Source organism: Macaca mulatta, chromosome 16 (assembly GCF_049350105.2).
Source record: "Macaca mulatta isolate MMU2019108-1 chromosome 16, T2T-MMU8v2.0, whole genome shotgun sequence".
Classification (NCBI taxonomy): domain Eukaryota; kingdom Metazoa; phylum Chordata; class Mammalia; order Primates; family Cercopithecidae; genus Macaca; species Macaca mulatta.
Genome location: NC_133421.1, coordinates 60,994,703 through 61,011,298, shown reverse-complemented (window position 1 = coordinate 61,011,298; position 16,596 = coordinate 60,994,703). Strand labels below are relative to the sequence as shown.

The 16,596-nt window shown below is 45.5% G+C and overlaps 1 protein-coding gene across 3 annotated transcripts in view; it reads left to right on the top strand.

The window, feature by feature from the left end:
* The first annotated feature begins 398 nt into the window (after positions 1-398).
* Positions 399-16,596, top strand: part of IGF2BP1 (insulin like growth factor 2 mRNA binding protein 1) — a 55,086-nt gene continuing 38,888 nt past the window's right edge. Inside the window, exons 1-3 of one of the 3 annotated variants that reach the window (XM_077968614.1) lie at positions 399-471; positions 648-1,150; positions 2,344-2,404. In XM_077968614.1, coding sequence (XP_077824740.1) covers positions 976-1,150; positions 2,344-2,404 — 236 coding nt within the window. In that variant the 5' untranslated portion in view covers positions 399-471; positions 648-975. 3 annotated transcript variants of the gene reach the window in all.

The following is a 16,596-nucleotide window of genomic DNA, read 5'->3' as shown; positions in this document are numbered from 1 at the left end:
CCCCCGTGTTCCCAGCTTCCCAGTCCCGCGCTCGCAGGGTCCCCCGGTCGTGCATCCCCGGAGGCGGGGGAGTTTAGTGGGGCTGGGGTGGTGAAGGCAGAGACCCCCCCATTTAAACATCTAGGGAAAAGGTGGCTTTCTTTTTAAATCACCAGCTCGTGCGACCCTCTCCTGAAGACCCCAGAGTCTTCGGCTTCTCTTTGTCTATCTCGGCCGTCCCCCGCCTGTCAGTCGCTAGCAGTTAACCGGGGTGGGGTGAGCAACCCCGCCCCCCAAAACGAATAAAAAATAACCGTACATTTTACCCTTTAAGACCTGGGAGATCTGGGCTGGACCATCCTCCCCCAGTTCGGGCTGGGGTAGGGGGATGGGTGGGGGCGGGGCGCTTCCCTAGGGGCCAGGTTCTTGCAAAGGGGGAAGGGGCCATAGAGCTTCAGGGACGCTGCCCCACCGCCCCAGTTTACCACGGGGGTGAGTTAAGTTCTCCACCCTCAGGCGGGAGATTGCTGGGTTTGGCCGGAGGGCCGAGGGGCCCTGTGGCGTCGGGGGTCTTCCCCTGCAGGGTGGGTGGGGGCTGTCACCACGTGGCTTCTCCTTTTTTTTTTTTTTTTTTCCGCTCCATTTTTTTTCAAGTCGATTTTATTTAGAGGCGGCGCCAGGGCGGCCGCGGAGAAACGTGACACACCAGCCCTCTCGGAGGGGTTTCGGACCGAAGGGAAGGAGCTGCGCCGCGTCGTCCGTCTCCCTGCGCGCCGCGGGCACTTCTCCCGGGCTCTCCCCGAACTCTCCCGCGACCTCTGCGCGCCCTCAGGCCGCCTTCCCCGCCCTGGGCTCGGGACAACTTCTGGGGTGGGGTGCAAAGAAAGTTTGCGGCTCCTGCCGCCGGCCTCCCCGCCTCTCGGCCTAAGAGGCTTGCCGCCCGCGTCCACTCGTTTGGCCTTGCCCGGGACCGCGTCCTGCCCCGAGACCGCCACCATGAACAAGCTTTACATCGGCAACCTCAACGAGAGCGTGACCCCCGCGGACTTGGAGAAAGTGTTTGCGGAGCACAAGATCTCCTACAGCGGCCAGTTCTTGGTCAAATCCGGCTACGCCTTCGTGGACTGCCCAGACGAGCACTGGGCGATGAAGGCCATCGAAACTTTCTCCGGTAAGAGCACAGCCACCTCCCGGAAAAGCCACAACGAAAGCCCCGAACAACGGAGACCCGCACCTTCCGGTTCCTCTCCCGCCAACTCCTCTCTTCCCGGGCCTGCGGGGCTTGGCCTCTGTACCCAACCTCGACCTACCCCCTTCGATGCCCCCTCCCTCGCTCTGCGCCCCCCACCCCCGCGCAGAAACATTCGGGATTTCCTCATCCCTTCCTCCCAGCCCGAGATAAGCAGCTCTGGCTTCCCCCATCCCTCCTCCCCACCGACGGGGCGGGAGCCCCCACTGGCAGTAGTGGGGGGGTGGATTTAGGGACACGGAGATGACCCCCGGCTGGGCGTTATTTCCACGTCCAGCCCCTCCCTGTCCGCCGGTGGACGGCCCCCCAGCTGGAAAACCCTGGCTCTCCTTCCTCAGTCTTAGGCCTTTCCAGGCGTGGAAGGGGTCCCCCGGACCGCTTGCGATCTCTCCGTTTAGCGTGGGGAATGCAGCCCTCTAGCAGGACTTGCAAGGAAGGGGGTCCTGCCTCCTGCCTAGGGCCTGGGGCTTGAGCCATTTTGATTTGAAAGTGGGGCGTGAGCGGAGTGGCGCGGCGGCGGCGGCGCCGGGTCGCCATGCTGCTTCCCGAGACGCCGAGGCTGGGCCGAGAGGCGCGCGCGGCGGCAGCCAGGCACCCTCCCCGCCGGGCCCCGCTCCGCTCCCCCAGGTCCACCTCTTCCCAAACCAGTCCCGACAGGTGACCGCTCCGCGGCTCCAAGCCCTTCTTCCTGGCCAACAGAGAAAAATAAAGTTTCGTTCTGTACACCGCCTCCCGCCCCGCGCCCCACTTTCTGAGGAACGGGGAGCCCTTTCTCTCCTAGCTCCTTCTCCCCACATCTGGGAGCAATGTAGGCAGCGCAACCACACAAATGGCCTCGCACCTTTCCCAAATCGGGATTCCAGAGCGATCCACTCAACGAGCCTCAGTGATTAAATAAAGCAAAAATTAAAAAATGAATAATAACGAATTTATAGACTCCACCATTCCTAGAGCAACCTTTTTCCCATCTGGCTGCAGAAGCCACTGCCTGGATTCCTAGGAAGATCTCGAATCCCAGTAACTCCTGAATTAGCCTAGTGTCTTTCCCCTTCCTCTTCCCACCCCCAACCCCTGTTCACGCTCTCATGGTAATTTTTTTTTTTTTAAATCTTTAGGGAAAGTAGAATTACAAGGAAAACGCCTAGAGATTGAACATTCGGTGCCCAAAAAACAAAGGTAGGAAAGAGCTCTTTTCTGGGGGGGTGGGGGGGCCGCGGGGGTGTGCTGAGAAGCTGTGTTCAGGGGTCCATAGCGTCTCCAGTGGAAGAAACCCATTACTGGTCTTTCCCACCCCCAACTCCGGATGTTGGGGGCAGGGAGGGAAGATTGGCCAAGATCTTGTAATGGGTGGTTTACAGCTTGTAAAAAAAAATAAGTTGGGGCTGGGGTGGGCTAAAAGATGTTGCTTGTAGAATTAAAGGGGAAAGAAAATCAATAGGGGAGAAACCTTTTGGAGTTTGTTCAACTTGTGGGGCCGTTTTTTGTGGTGAACCTTAAAATCTTCGAAGAGTTCAGACTCAGGGCGATTTCTGCAACTTCGTAGCAGGCCTCATTTTCTGTTTTTCCCACTCTTTCCACACCATAATTCTTAAGTGGATTGCCCTTCTACTCCTAAGTGATGTGGAATCAGTTTCCCGTCCCCCAAAGAATCCCCTTATGCTTGTATTTTATTTATATTTCTGCAACAGGCAAAGACTTTATTTTCCATGGACCCCCCCACCCCCAATCCCTCATATTTCACATCATCCTTCTCCCCAACTGGATTTTCCAAAGAATATGCCTTGGCTGTACTATCCTTTTCGAGCCCCCCTACCCCCACTCCTTCAGCCCATTGTTACAAGGGGACCATCTGGGGTGAGAGCTTTGTGTTGAGGCTGTGAGCTGGGGCTCTTTGGAGGGTCTAGAACTCCGTGGATGAATTGAATGGGGTGTGTGTGTGTGTGTGTGTGTGTGTGTGTGTGTGTGTGTTCCAGTACCCTCTCTCTATTCTCTCTCTTCAGCAAAATGGGGTACCTCCATCATGCTTACCGAGAATTCATGGTGGATTTCAAATATTGCATTGAACTCTGAAATCTTTCCTTGAACTCTGGCTGGGAAGTGTAAGGGCAGAGTCTTTCCACTTTTCTCAAATCAGACTTTAAACATGTTGACAGTGTAGAGTTTGCTCTCATGTCCCAAGTTGAAAAGCAGCTCCCAGTAAATCTTTGATCCTCCTCACCCCCCATTTCAACTGAAAACTTGGTACAATTCAGAATAGTCTCTGGCCTTTTCCGGGTGGGTAGATGGGGGATAGTGACTGCTTTTTTGGGGGGACGATTAAGAGGGCCTAGAAAGTATAATGTAAGATAAAAATCTATTTAGTGGTTTATCTTGATATTTAAGTAACTTGGAACTATTGTGTCTATAGATCAATATGGCTTGTTATTACGTTTATAGAGCTTGCGATTTAACTTCAAATGCTTAAAATATAGTGTTATTGGAAAGGCAATTAGAGTTAGGTGTAAAGAGGTAATAAAATGGGAAGGAAGAAAAGAAGTCTTACTTGCTATTTTGAAACATTTTCTGGAGATGTGACCAAGGAAGATACACTGACACCAGCAGGTTTATTGAAAAGGATATGGATATTTGAACTGAAAGCTGAGTGTTGATGAAAAATATCCAGAATAAATGGAATTCTAAGATATGTGAATTTTTTCTTTTGCTCTTGAGGATGGTTTAAATTTTAGGGAATAAAGTGAAAAGCAAGAGAAATGGCAAAACGTGATGAAATGGAACTCAAAACATTTATATTTTTTCATGGTGCCCTGTATTTATGAATCTTTTTCCCCAAGCCATTTGCTTGCTTTTAAGCCATTTCTAGGCTCCTTCTTGTTCCCTCCAAAATGCATTACTGAGGGCTCTTTTTTGAGTTGGAATGGAGAGGGGGTTTGTGAGAAGACTGGGTAAAAAAAAATCTCTGTCCACACCCATATTAAATTAGATCTTTTGTGTGTTCTCCCCCTTCCTGAAATAATTTTTTTAGCCCAAACATTGAGTCAATTGTGTTTTCTTTGCTTTTTATTTTGGTTGGTGGTGAGAAGGCACTTCATTTTTCTAGAATGAATCAATTTTTGAAGTCTCAAGATTTAAAAAAGAAAGAGTTTGTTTTCATTAAGTCAGTTTGCTCTATCATTTTGTGTCTTTGAGGAAGTATGTTGTGGTATGTGTCTTTAGTCTGTGTCTGAAAAGTGTTTCGTCAGTTAGGTTTGTTACTGACTTTTTCCATCATCTCATGGATGTATAGAACAGGAAATAGTTAATTATGACTAACACATTCTAAGCAAAATGAACTACACAAATAATATTTTGTGTATATATGTACTCTTGTATTTTCCTTATGAACTCTTCTTGAGGCATTCAGTTCCAAATGAACTATGATTTCAGTTTCTAAGATAATTCATAAAAACCCAACAACTAAATGTTCCTGGTGGTTTTGTTTTTTTAAGAGGGGGAAATCAAACAAAAGATATGCTATAACAATACCTCTTAATGTATTTTGTTCTCAGTTTGAATTTGATACATATAATTTGTACCTTTTTAAGAACTCAAGAGGCCGAACACTATGCATTTCAACTGAAAACAGCAATTAGCTTGAATTTTTTAAATGAGGTGATATTAAATTTCTCAGAGATCACCATCTCAAACCCCCTTTTAGTGTTGGAATTTGGTTAACAATTTGTGCTTGTTTGTTGAGAATTTGTTTATGTTCACTGCCAGATATTGAGACAAAAGAGAAAAACCAAATACATTTAAAAACAGTTGTGGAAAGGGCTTGTATATGTTTTATTCTGAGAGACCGAGGAGTAGTTGAGGTAAAGGGGGTACCATTTTAGTGTGACTTGATTACTTTGAGACATGATTTGCTTTTTAAGGGAATTAAACCTTTGTTACGCTTGCCACTGTGGTGTGCCTTTTTCTAGAGGAATGTGACCTAAAGATAGCATATTCACTGTCAACTGGTGTCATCAAAATAAAAGGTGTTACTGTTAAGAAAAAAATGAAAGAGATGCACTGAATCATTTTTTTAAAGGTGAAATGTGTTCACAGTAAGGAATTCTAAGTTTGGTGATTTCTTTAGGCAGATTAATGGTCCTTCTTTCCTTTTCCTCTGTGTTGACTTAAAATGAGGTGGGCTAGCTCCCTTAAATTTCCACCTATTAAACAAAATTAGTTTTATAAACCATTCATAAAATTGAGAACTCTCAAAAGAAAGTGTCCAAACTTGATTCCTATTTTTACAGTTTAATTTTCTGAAGTTAACAGCTTTAAAAATCTGTGAAGGGATGTCTTATAAATGGCAAAAAATATTTTAAATATATTTTAACAATGGTTTCTCGAGGTTCTGAAGAAATCACTGGATCACTAAACGTTTTCAAAACAACCTAAAAATTGCCTTCAGAAATGGATTTGCACTTAAGAAAACAAAAACAAAAACAAAAACAAACCCACCTTGTACTTTGGGGCTGAAAATGAATGAAGAGGGGTTAAAAAACAAGGGAATGAAAACTATTAGAGCAGCAGGGTTTTCAGGCACTTTTACTTTAATGGTTGTAATTATGGATTAGTATCCAAATGAAAAAGTTTTTAACTCATAAGAGGTAAAAGATACAGGTGACTGCTATTCAACAAGAAAGTTTGAAGTAGAAACAATTGATTACTCATTTAAAAAGGTTTTCTTATTAATATTAGGTTAGAATTTTTTTTTTTTTTTTGCTTTACATAAGTGAAAAAAATGGTTGAATGTTAAGTTTTTGTGCACTGTTTGGAGGAAAGGTGGAAACTGGGGTACATTCTTTCCCTATTTTAATTTTCACCTAAAAATTAAACTTTGCAAATTCATAAATTAGTTTCCTTCACTGCTGGTAGAAGTCCTTAACTGTTCTCATTTGGGTGGTCAGTATTTCAAGATGAGAGTTTCCTAAGGGCAGTGGCAACTAAGTCCCTTAGAAGGCAGTGGCAACTAAGGCAGTGGCAGCTAAGTCCCTTAGAAGAATTGTAGGTTTCTAGAACCCCTTATTTTTCTGACCCAAATTAAAAAGATGAAATTTTACCATAATGGCTTCTCAGATGGAGAACTTTTTAGTAAAAAAGGGGAAGAACTGCAATTCCCATCACTAATTTATTCAAAGTATTGTTAATTGTTGAAAAGGTAAAGTTTTTTAAAGTTTTAATGGCACAGCTTTTGGTGGAAAAAAAACATTCTTATAATTATGTTTCAGAGATGAAATACATGACATTAGCAATTGGAGGAACCTTGATTCAAAGGTTCTGAGCTTCTAATCTTTTAAAATTACCTTAATATGTATCATTTTAATCTATGTATGTGGGTACTTTTAAGGCTTACTTTTTAAGAGTGTATTTATACTATAATGTGTAGCAGCCAGTTGACAAGATACTATTGAGATAGTCTAGTGAGTATACAATTTTAAAACATTTTAAAATTCAGGTCTGGTTTAGTTGAGTGAGAAGTGGGGAACAGCAAGTGCTATTTGTTGAAGTTTAAAGGTTTTGTGAAGAGTTATTTAGTGGTTAGATCTGTTGATTTTTGTGTGTGGGGTGGTAGTGGTGGTGATGGGGTTGTTAGAATAAATGTATAAACCAAAGGCATTTGAAGAACGGACATTTTCCCAGCTGTTAGAATTTAAATTAAGTCTTGTTCGTTCCCCATTCTCTTAAAAGATTCTTGAAATGTGGCTAATGTCTTCCAGAAAGTGCAGCTTAGAATTTGGGATGGGAGTGTTAGGGAAAGAAAAGGGGAGGAAAAAAGCAGCGGGGGAGACTGGAGAAATCAGACGAGTTAGTCCCGGCTTGGAAATTCCAGACGGGGAGGGGGGAGGGAGAGAGGGAGGGAGGGGAGATACGGGGTTGGGTGGATTTCCCGCTTCCCTTTTAAAGGGGAGCGGCTGGAGGCTCACAGTGTTACCCACGGGAGAGGGGTCGGAGACGAGACGGGTGGTAGACTCAGCGCAGGGCAAGGCTATATTTGCTTTTGGAGTTGCCTGCCTTCCCTTCCCCTTTGAAAAAGAGAGAAGAGGGAAAGTGGCGGCGGCGCTGGAGGCTCTTCCTGGAGCGCTTGCCCCGGCCCGGCGGCCCTAACCTTCCCCGCCCGCCCCCGCGCCAGTCCCAGCCCGGCAATCTCGGCTCGCTCTGAGGTGGGGCCGCCCGCCTGCCTTCTCTTAACAAGCCCCTGACAGAGAACATCCGCTGGCCTGGGTCTCCGAAGAGGACGTCCCCTCTCAGATCCCTGAGACCCCTGGAGATCCCAGGCTGCTTGTGGCGCGCCTTAGTCCTGGGAACCCCCAGATCGCAAACCTTGCAGCAGATACCCCACGAAAGGGTTCCCCCCACCGGCTGCGGGCTGCAGACCCTTTCCAGCACCTGGGCTGCCTCAAGAGCTCTCCATTCTAAAGCAAAAAGCCAGTGGGTAAATGTGAAGTGAAAAGAGGCAAAAAGAGAGGAAGAGTGGGTAAAGGGAAAATAGGATGAGAGAGTTGGAGAGAAAATGGAAGTGCAAGTAGCTGTTGCTCTCTCCCAGTAGCTGAGGTCTTGGCCTGAGAAACAGAACCTTAAAGAGTTAAGTGTCAATTTAAGTAACCTGCAATCTTTACAAAATGAGCTGTTTGTGTCTGTCCACAGGTCTTGAAGGCTGACCGAAACAATAACAGAGGCAGTAATAGTAGTCAGAGGTTCTATCCATGGATTTTGTTTATCTTGTGAAAGAGAGACAACAGGCCTTCCAGTTGGCCACTGGCAAGGCTCTGAGCATCTTTCTCAGGGTCTCAGCCAGTCTTTGACTCCATGTTAGTATAAAACTGCACCCCATCCATTTCCACCTTTCCTCTCCTCCCCTCTACCTTTTAAATGCGTGTCAAAACAAAAAGCAGAAGGAAAGGTCTCTCAAACCTGTACTCAAGAAAGTGTATGCCCATTTGGTTACCGATGGTTTGGTTAAAAATGATCCTGTAAGATAACACCTGATACACACCATAGCAAGGAGACAATGCCAGCAGGAAGCTATTTAGTCCCCAGGTAGTGACTTCATTCTACTAGGAGAACTTGGGATGGCCCTTCAGCTTTTAATCAGAGGGGACTATTTACTTATTAGTGGATAGAAGAGGGGGTCATCCTACTATTAAAATTTATTGCAGAGCGAACTTTGTAACACCTGCTTACTACCTTGCAGCACAGTAGATTTGCAGTAATACAACAGGCTGGAACAAACTTTTGCTCTAACCATAGTCGACTGACAGAATATGTGTTGATTACAGGTAAATCACAGAAAAGTAGGTTTGGACCTCATACTTTTAATACATACAGTTGGAAAAACCCTGATTGCAACACACTGAAATGTAACTGTGTGCAGAACAAACACCATCAGAAATGCAGTCCTTTTGCAGAAATCCACATTCCCAGGAGCATGGCTGATCATAAGCAAACTGCTTTTGACTGAAATAGAGAGCATACAGCTGGATGATTAAGAGAAGTTTTGAGTGGATTGTGCAGATATTTTCAAGACCCCTTAGGACAAGTCTGGTTGTTAGACAAGTGGCATTTTGGTGGCTGGAAGGCATGTAAGGGATGTGTCTGATATGGGATGGCTGGGAAATTTTGCGTATAGTTTAGAGGAGGGTTGTGGAGAAAAATCCCATAATAGAGGAGGCAGGAGAAGAGGGGAAGCTCTGCATTTTCTCTTCCTTTCTATCGCGTCTGGTTAGTGGATTCTAGTCAGTCCTCTCCACATTTCCTTATGAAAAGAGGATTAAGGAGAACTTCAATTTTTTTTTTTCATTTTGAATTAAAAATTTTTTTTTTTTGAGACGGAGTCTCACGCTGTTGCCCAGGCTGGAGTGCAGTGGCGCGATCTCGGCTCACTGCAAGCTCCGCCTCCCGGGTTCCCGCCATTCTCCTGCCTCAGCCTCCTGAGTAGCTGGGACTACAGGCGCCCGCCACCGCGCCCGGCTAATTTTTTGTATTTTTAGTAGAGACGGGGTTTCACTGTGGTCTCGATCTCCTGACCTTGTGATCCGCCCGCCTCGGCCTCCCAAAGTGCTGGGATTACAGGCTTGAGCCACCGCGCCCGGCCCATTTTGAATTAATTTTAGTTAAAAACTCAATCACTCATTCAAGCCAGGCCTGGTGGTTCACACCTGCAATCCTAGCACTTCTGGAGGCCGAATAGGGAAGATCACATGAGGCCAGGAGTTCAAGATCAGTCTGGCCAACATGGTGAAACCCTGTCTCTACTGAAAATACAAAAATTAGTCAGGTGTGGTGGTGCATGCCTGTAGTCCCAGCTACTCGGGAGGCTGAGGCCAGATAATTGCTTGAACCTGGGAGGTGGAGGTTGCAGTGAGCTGAGATCACACCACTGCACTCCAGCCTGGGCAACAGAGCGAGACTGTGTCTCAAATAAAAACAGAAACCAACTCAGTCACTCATTTGGATGTTTTGGCCACTTGAAATGGAAAATGTTAAGTCTGAGTGAAATTTGATTGGATAGTTTAGTTTAGTTGATTGGATATAGTTAGGATCTTTAAGCGGAGAAATCAGAGAATTCAGAAATATGTGTGTAATGGTTGTTTGTGTGGTCTGAGCTCTTTGGCAAAGAGGAATGAGGAGGAAAGGAATCATTCAAAATTCTTAAGACTCCAGGAGGGTAGAAGTGCTGTTAGGTCAGAGTCTTAATGACCTACCCTAGGTCTCTCACTCATCTTTTACTGGGGTCTGGAGGAAAGGTCTTCCTCCCAGGAGCATTCAGGGTTTAAAAGCTTGAGCTCAATTTCTGTAACTGTAAAGAGATGTTCCTAATAGTAGTACACAATAGCTCTTATTGTTACTATTTTGTTGTAGATATTGACTTCTCTCACTCCTGCCCTAGCCATTGTTTGTCCTCCTTTGAAGCTTTGCAGTTGTATCCTACTCTGCCCCATATAGCTGTGGTAAGCTCCATGAGTATTAGAACTGATCAAGTGTACAGATGCCTGAAAATGTGTCCATGAGAGTTTGTGTTTGAACTGTGTGTGTCAGCTTGGGCTATATATCTAAGGCACTAGGAACAGTGATGGCTAGGCATGTTGAAGGGGGTCTGTGTGTAGGGTGCTTTGGGGGTCTGTGTGTAGGGTGCTTTGGTAACTCTACCTGTATGTTGAAAGGAAAAGCCATCTTTTAGTGGAGAGAGATGAAGCTCACCAGGGCAACCCCACAGAGCCCCTAGATTATAGATTCCCCCAGTACATTCTCTGAGACAGAAGGCTTGGAGAGATGAGGCAAGCATGGCAGATAATGCTACTAATTGTTCATTAGGGGAAACAGGCCATTTATTCTGTTACCATTTATGCCCTGAACTTGGTCCAGGTTCCTAGCTGAAATTTCACACTTTAGGGCTACTGTGAAAGGTACATGTAGAGTAGGGACATTGGTAAGAGGGGAACTACCTCTGCATATAAGGTAGGTGTTGTAAGAATTCAGGATGAAAGGGACTGTATGAATCCTCCTGGGGGTCTGAGGAAGAAATGAGAGCGATGTCCCCCCTCTGCTGGGATGGGTATGTTTATTTTCATGTCCTGCTCTTGGTAAGCTAACAAAATAGGCATTCAGGAACTGGGGATCCCTAGATACCCAGGGGTGACTGCACACATTGTTCCCTACTTCTTCTGCCTCTGTAGTGTCCTCACATTCTCTCCCTGGTTCCCTGGTCTGGAACCAATTCCCAAAGATGCACACAGAACCCACTTTTATGCCCACTTCTTCATTTCAGCTCTCTGCTCAAAGGCTGCATGCCGTAATGCAGGCACATGGGTGGATGCATACACATACATACACACAGGTCCACAGCCCCAGCCCTGGGAATAAGGGTTGAACCTTCTTACTGGGATGGGGAGGAAAAGGGCTTCTCATCCGGATGTGGTTTTCAGTCTTTTAACAGGCTTGTGACTTTAATCATTTACTATAAAGGGTTTTACAATTAGTTTATGCAGAATGATGTGTGTTGCCTCTTTCTAGAGTGGCATTTGGGATTGCTTGGGGCTCGTCAACTTTCCATTAGGGACTCTGAGGAGGAGAAAATGAGGGGAGACAGGAACTGAAATGGGAGCTTTTGGGTGGAGTAAACTTGTTGAGGATGTCTATTCAAAGTTAGAAATATTTATTCTACTTCCTCCTTAAGGTCTCTAAGTTGCTTGGGAGGAGAACCTCCAACTGTAATAGAGACCAGTTGCTTTGGCAGGATTTGGAGACGAAGTTCTAAATTAAAGGGCAGGCCAGGCGCAGTGGCTCATGCCTGTAATCCCAGCACTTTGGGAGGTTGAAGCGGGTGGATCACCTATCAGGGGTTCGAGACCAGCCCGACGAACATGGTGAAACCTCGTCTCTCCTAAAAATACAAAAATTAGCTGGGCGTGGTGGCTAGCACCTGTAATCCCAGCTACCGGGGAGGCTGAGGCAGGATAATTGCTTGAACCCAGGAGGCAGAGGTTGCAGTGAGCAGAGATTGTGCCATTGCACTTCAGCCTGGGTGACAAGAGTGAAATTCCATTTCAAAAAAAAAAAAAGTAAAAAAAGTAAAAAAAAAAAGTAAATAAATTGAAGGGCAAAGATAATTCTTCACAGAGAGACATGGTTGTTGGTGGCTGCAGCCAGTGTATTCCAAACAAAGACTAGATGTACTAGGATGTTGGCTGAGGAAGCAGCTAGATTCAGAAGAATGTACTCTTGTTAAGGGTCTTCCTGAAACTTATTTAAATTTATTTAAAATCTAGCTGACTGAGGTTATCTATAGGGTTTTCTTACTCTCTATATTTATTACTATTTGGTTAAGATATGCTGCTGCTTTTTAGAATAGAGTGGAGTGATTCCTGTCCAGAATGAGCTCTGGGTGTAGGCAGGAGGTGGAACAGAATGATCTTCACAAACCTCTAATATTTCTGTGAGATAATCTTTGTTCCACTCTTCTACCCTTGCCCCTCTTGCTGGCCATCTTGAATGAGTAGTTTCCTTTAAACTTCTAACTAAAAGAGGAATGCTGTCTGTCTAGGTCCAAACTCCTTTGCTCTCTTCTCTTAAAAGCCCCATGGTTAGCAACTGTAGCCTGGGAGTGTGTGTGGGGTCCTTGCCACTCAGTCACTGGCTGTTTGAAAAATAACTTAAAGATATATATTTACAATGAAAAGCCATGGGAGAAAACATTTAATAAGACGCTGCAGACTTCTGTGATAGTTTGCATATTGCTGCAAAAATTGGTACCTCTAATGTATTCATTGATTCATACATGCATACATTCATCCAGTTACTTTTATCCATTAAGAGTCTACTATTGCATGAGATGCCTTTTGCTTAGGTATTAGAAATACAATGAGGAACAAGTGAAAGACCCTGATCTTACAGTGCAGATGGAAGGAAATACAATTTTTTGTTTGTTTGTTTTTTTGAGGTGGAGTCTTGCTCTGTTGCCCAGGCCAGAGTGCTGTGGTGCCATCTTGGCTCACTGCAGCCTCTGCCTCCCGGGTTCAAGCGATTCTCCTGCCTCATCTCCCCAAGTAGCTAAGACTATAGGTGTGCGCCAGCATGCCCGGCTAATTTTTGTATTTTTAGTAGAGACAGATTTCACTATGTTGGCCAGGCTGGTCTTGAACACCTGACTTCAGGTTATCCACCCACCTCAGCCCCACAAGATGCTGGGATTACAAGCGTGAGCCACCGTGCCCTGCTAGAAATATAATTTAACAGATATTTCAGATATTTTTTCTTTGGAAACTTGTGGGTTTTTCTCTTTATCCTTGGTGTGTGTGTATATCTATCTATCTATATATAAATATATATATATATTTTTAAAAATATTTTTAGGCTGGGCGCGGTGGCTCACACTGTAATCCCAGCACTTTGGGAGGCCAAGGCGGGCAAATCACTTGAAGTCAGGAGTTCAAGATCAGCCTGGCCAACATGTGAAACCCTGTCTGTACTAATACAAAAATTAGCTGAGCATGGTAATGCATGCCTGTAATCCTAGCAACTCTGGAGGCTGAGGCAGGAGAATCTCTTGAACCTGGGAGGCAGAGGTTGCAGTGAGCTGTGATCGTCCCATTGCACTCCAGCCTGGGCAACAAGAGCAAAACTCCATCTAAAAAAAAAAAAATTGTAAAATACACAAAAAGGTAAAATTTAACACCTTAACCATTTTAAGTATATAGTTTAGTGACATAAACGTTCATGTCTGTGCGCGGTTGCTCACGCCTGTAATCCCAGCACTTTGGGAAGCGGAGGTGGGTGGATCACCTTAGGTCAGGAGTTTGAGACCAGCCTGGCCAACATGGTGAAACCCTGTCTCTACGAAAAATAAAAAAATTAGTCGGGCGTGGTGGCGTGAGCCTGTAATTGTAGCTACTCGGAAGTCTGAGGCAGGAGAATTGCTTGAACCCAGGAGGTGGAGGTTGCAGTGAGCTGAGATTGCGACACTGCACTCCAGCCTGGGCGAAAAGGAGCAAAACTCCATCTCAAAAAAAAAAAGCAACAAAAAACCATTCACATTGTTGTGTAACTATCACCTTTATCTATCTCTAGAACTCTTCATCTTGCAAAATTGAAACTCTGTACCCATCAAATAATAAATTACCCATTCCTCCTTCCCTCTGGTCATTTCCAGTAAATAGTGCTGGGATTCAAAAAAAATGGCCGTTTAAAAACTATTGCCAGTTTTACTTTTTCGGTCACCTCTTCATTCTAAAGAAAATGGAAGCCTTTGTGTGTCCCTTTCCTGCATTAAATACTGATTATTTATTGAGTTTTTATTTAGCATTATTGGGTTTTTTCAGGTGGGGAAGTGAGACATAGAGGTTGAGAGGGCTCCCAAAAGAGAGAGGTACAAGGCCAAGTCTCTGCCCTCCAGCATTTTCACTTTAAATCCAGGAAAAGCTGAGAGTACAGAGTCCAGGAGTCCACGCACTAAAATGGGAGGCACACAAACTCAGGAACAAAAATAGAGGAGGGAGGCTTTAGAGCTAATCTAGGTTTTGGAGGCAAGGCAGAAAAAATATAGGAATGGGTTAAGAGGAACCTCGTGGACCAGCCTGGCTAACATTGAAACCCCGTCTCTACTAAAAATACAAAATGCTGTAATCCCAGCACTTTGGGAAGTTGAAGTGGGTAGATCACCTGAGAACAGGAGTTCGAGACCAGGCTGACCAACATGGTGAAACCCCGTCTCTCCTAAAAATACAAAAATTAGCTGGGCATGGTGGCGTGCACCTGTAATCCCAGCTACTTGGGAGGCTGAGGTAGGAGAATCGCTTGAACCCGGGAAGTAGAGGTTGCAGTGAGCCGAGATCGTGCCACTGCACTCCAGCCTGGGCAACAGAGTGAGAGTGTCTCAAAAAAAGAAACAAAAAAACAAAACAAAAACAAATACAGCCTTGTGGATGGACAGGAAGCTGTTTTTGGGCAGACCATTCACCTAGAAGAGGGAGGCATTAAGTGAGGATTCACAGAAATGAGGCTCTCAGTTAATAGGGCAGCCACTCCTGTTTATTTCTCTTATTGAGCATCTTTGCTTCTGAGCACTGTGAGGTGGTAAGGCTCAAAAGATGAGTTCTGTCTACAATTGCAGGAGCATTTATTGAGTATCTACTCAGATCATGCTGTTACTTCACCGAATCTCCCAAAGAACTCTGAAGGTATTATCTTCATTCTACAGAAGAATCTGAACTAAGGTCACACCTTCAATAAGTAGGAGTACTGGGATTTCAAACTCAGGCATTTCTGTTTCCAAAGTTGAGCTCCCTTAGAAGGTGCGAACTCTGGAGGTTGAGGCAGGAAGGTTGCCTGAGCCTACATGTTTCAAGTTACAATAAGCTATGATGGTGGCATTGCACTCCATCCTGGGTGACAGAATGAGACCCTGTCCCAAAAAAAAAAAAAAAAAAAAAAAAAAGAAAAGAAAAGGTTGGGAACAGGTGATCCTCCAGTACCCAGAGAGGTGGAGGTTTTCTTGAGCTTTTTTTGCAGGCGCTGGGAAGTGGGGCGTAAGCTTAGCAGATAAAGTCAGTTGAAGAAAATTGAGATTGGATGGGTCCAAATTTTCTCCCCTTGTCTGGGTGGCGAAGATGGGAAATGGGAATTCTGTTGGAATGAAATAATACACTGAGAGGAAGCTGAACAAAGTGGAAGAAGGATCTGAGTGGTGTTAGAACTTAGGTGTCAGTCTCAGCCTGTCCTTTTGCAGATGTGTAAGGTGTGGGATCTGGGGTCACTATCTATTTTCCTGGGACTCTGTTTCCTCACCTGAATCCTCCCCATCTCCAGAAACCTCATAAAATAAGCTGGATGAGTGTTTTGAGTTCTAGGAGCCTTCATCCTTTGACGCTTCTGGAAGGTACCAGGGCTGGAGCTTTAGGCTGATCCTCCCACCCCCCCTTTTGTTTGGGTTCAACCCACGGGAAAATGGGAGCTTGGGGGGAAGGGCGGGAATTGAGATGCTTCCTTTTCCCTCCTTCTCCTCCTCCCTCCTCCCAGCAGGAAAGGACAAAGAGTTGACCTTTGTTACAAGTCTACAGAATCATAATTCATAGTTCCAACATGTTAGTTTTTCTTTCTTTCTTTACACAGGGTCTCCCTCTGTCACCCAGGTGGAGTGCAGTGGCACGATCACAGCTCACTGCAGCTTTGACTTTACCGGCTCAAGCAAGAGCCTGAGTCTCCCAAAGTGTTGGGTTTGCAGGCACCAGCCACCACGCCTGGCTTCCATACGTTTTAGTTTCTAAAAAATCAGGAACCCAGTTACTTTTTTTTCTCCTGGCAAGTAGGAACAGGCTGCACAATGTAGTGACATTTGCTGGCCCGTGTCACCTTGACCTCTCTGAGCCAGTTTTCTGATCTGCAGAACGGAAGTAGCAATATTCTCAGTCTCCCCTGTTGTTGAGAGGCTCAACTCAGCCTCTTGTAGTGGTTCCAGATTCATAGTGTGGGCAAAGGGAAGTACTTTGTGAACTCTAAAGCACCATGCAAAGGTGAGTTATTAAGAAGATCATTAATTGATGATACCCCAAAAGGGCTGAAAGGTCATTCTCACCCCCAAACAAATGCCCTACTCTGCATGGGGGCGAGTATGACTTCTATTGTGACTTTGCTATGGAGCTTCCCAGAAGGCCTTGGGGACTTTCACGGGAGGAGAGCGTTCTTCCTCTGCGGGCGCCGAAGGCTCCTAGTTCCGTGCCCCCACCCTGCTCCCAGGCCTTAGTTCCTGGCCTCACAGTGGGAGGCCTCCCGCCCCGTGCCGCCTCCTCCCGCGGCCCAGCCAAGGTCTCTAAGGAATCCCGCCTCCCGGGCCATTTTCTCCCCTC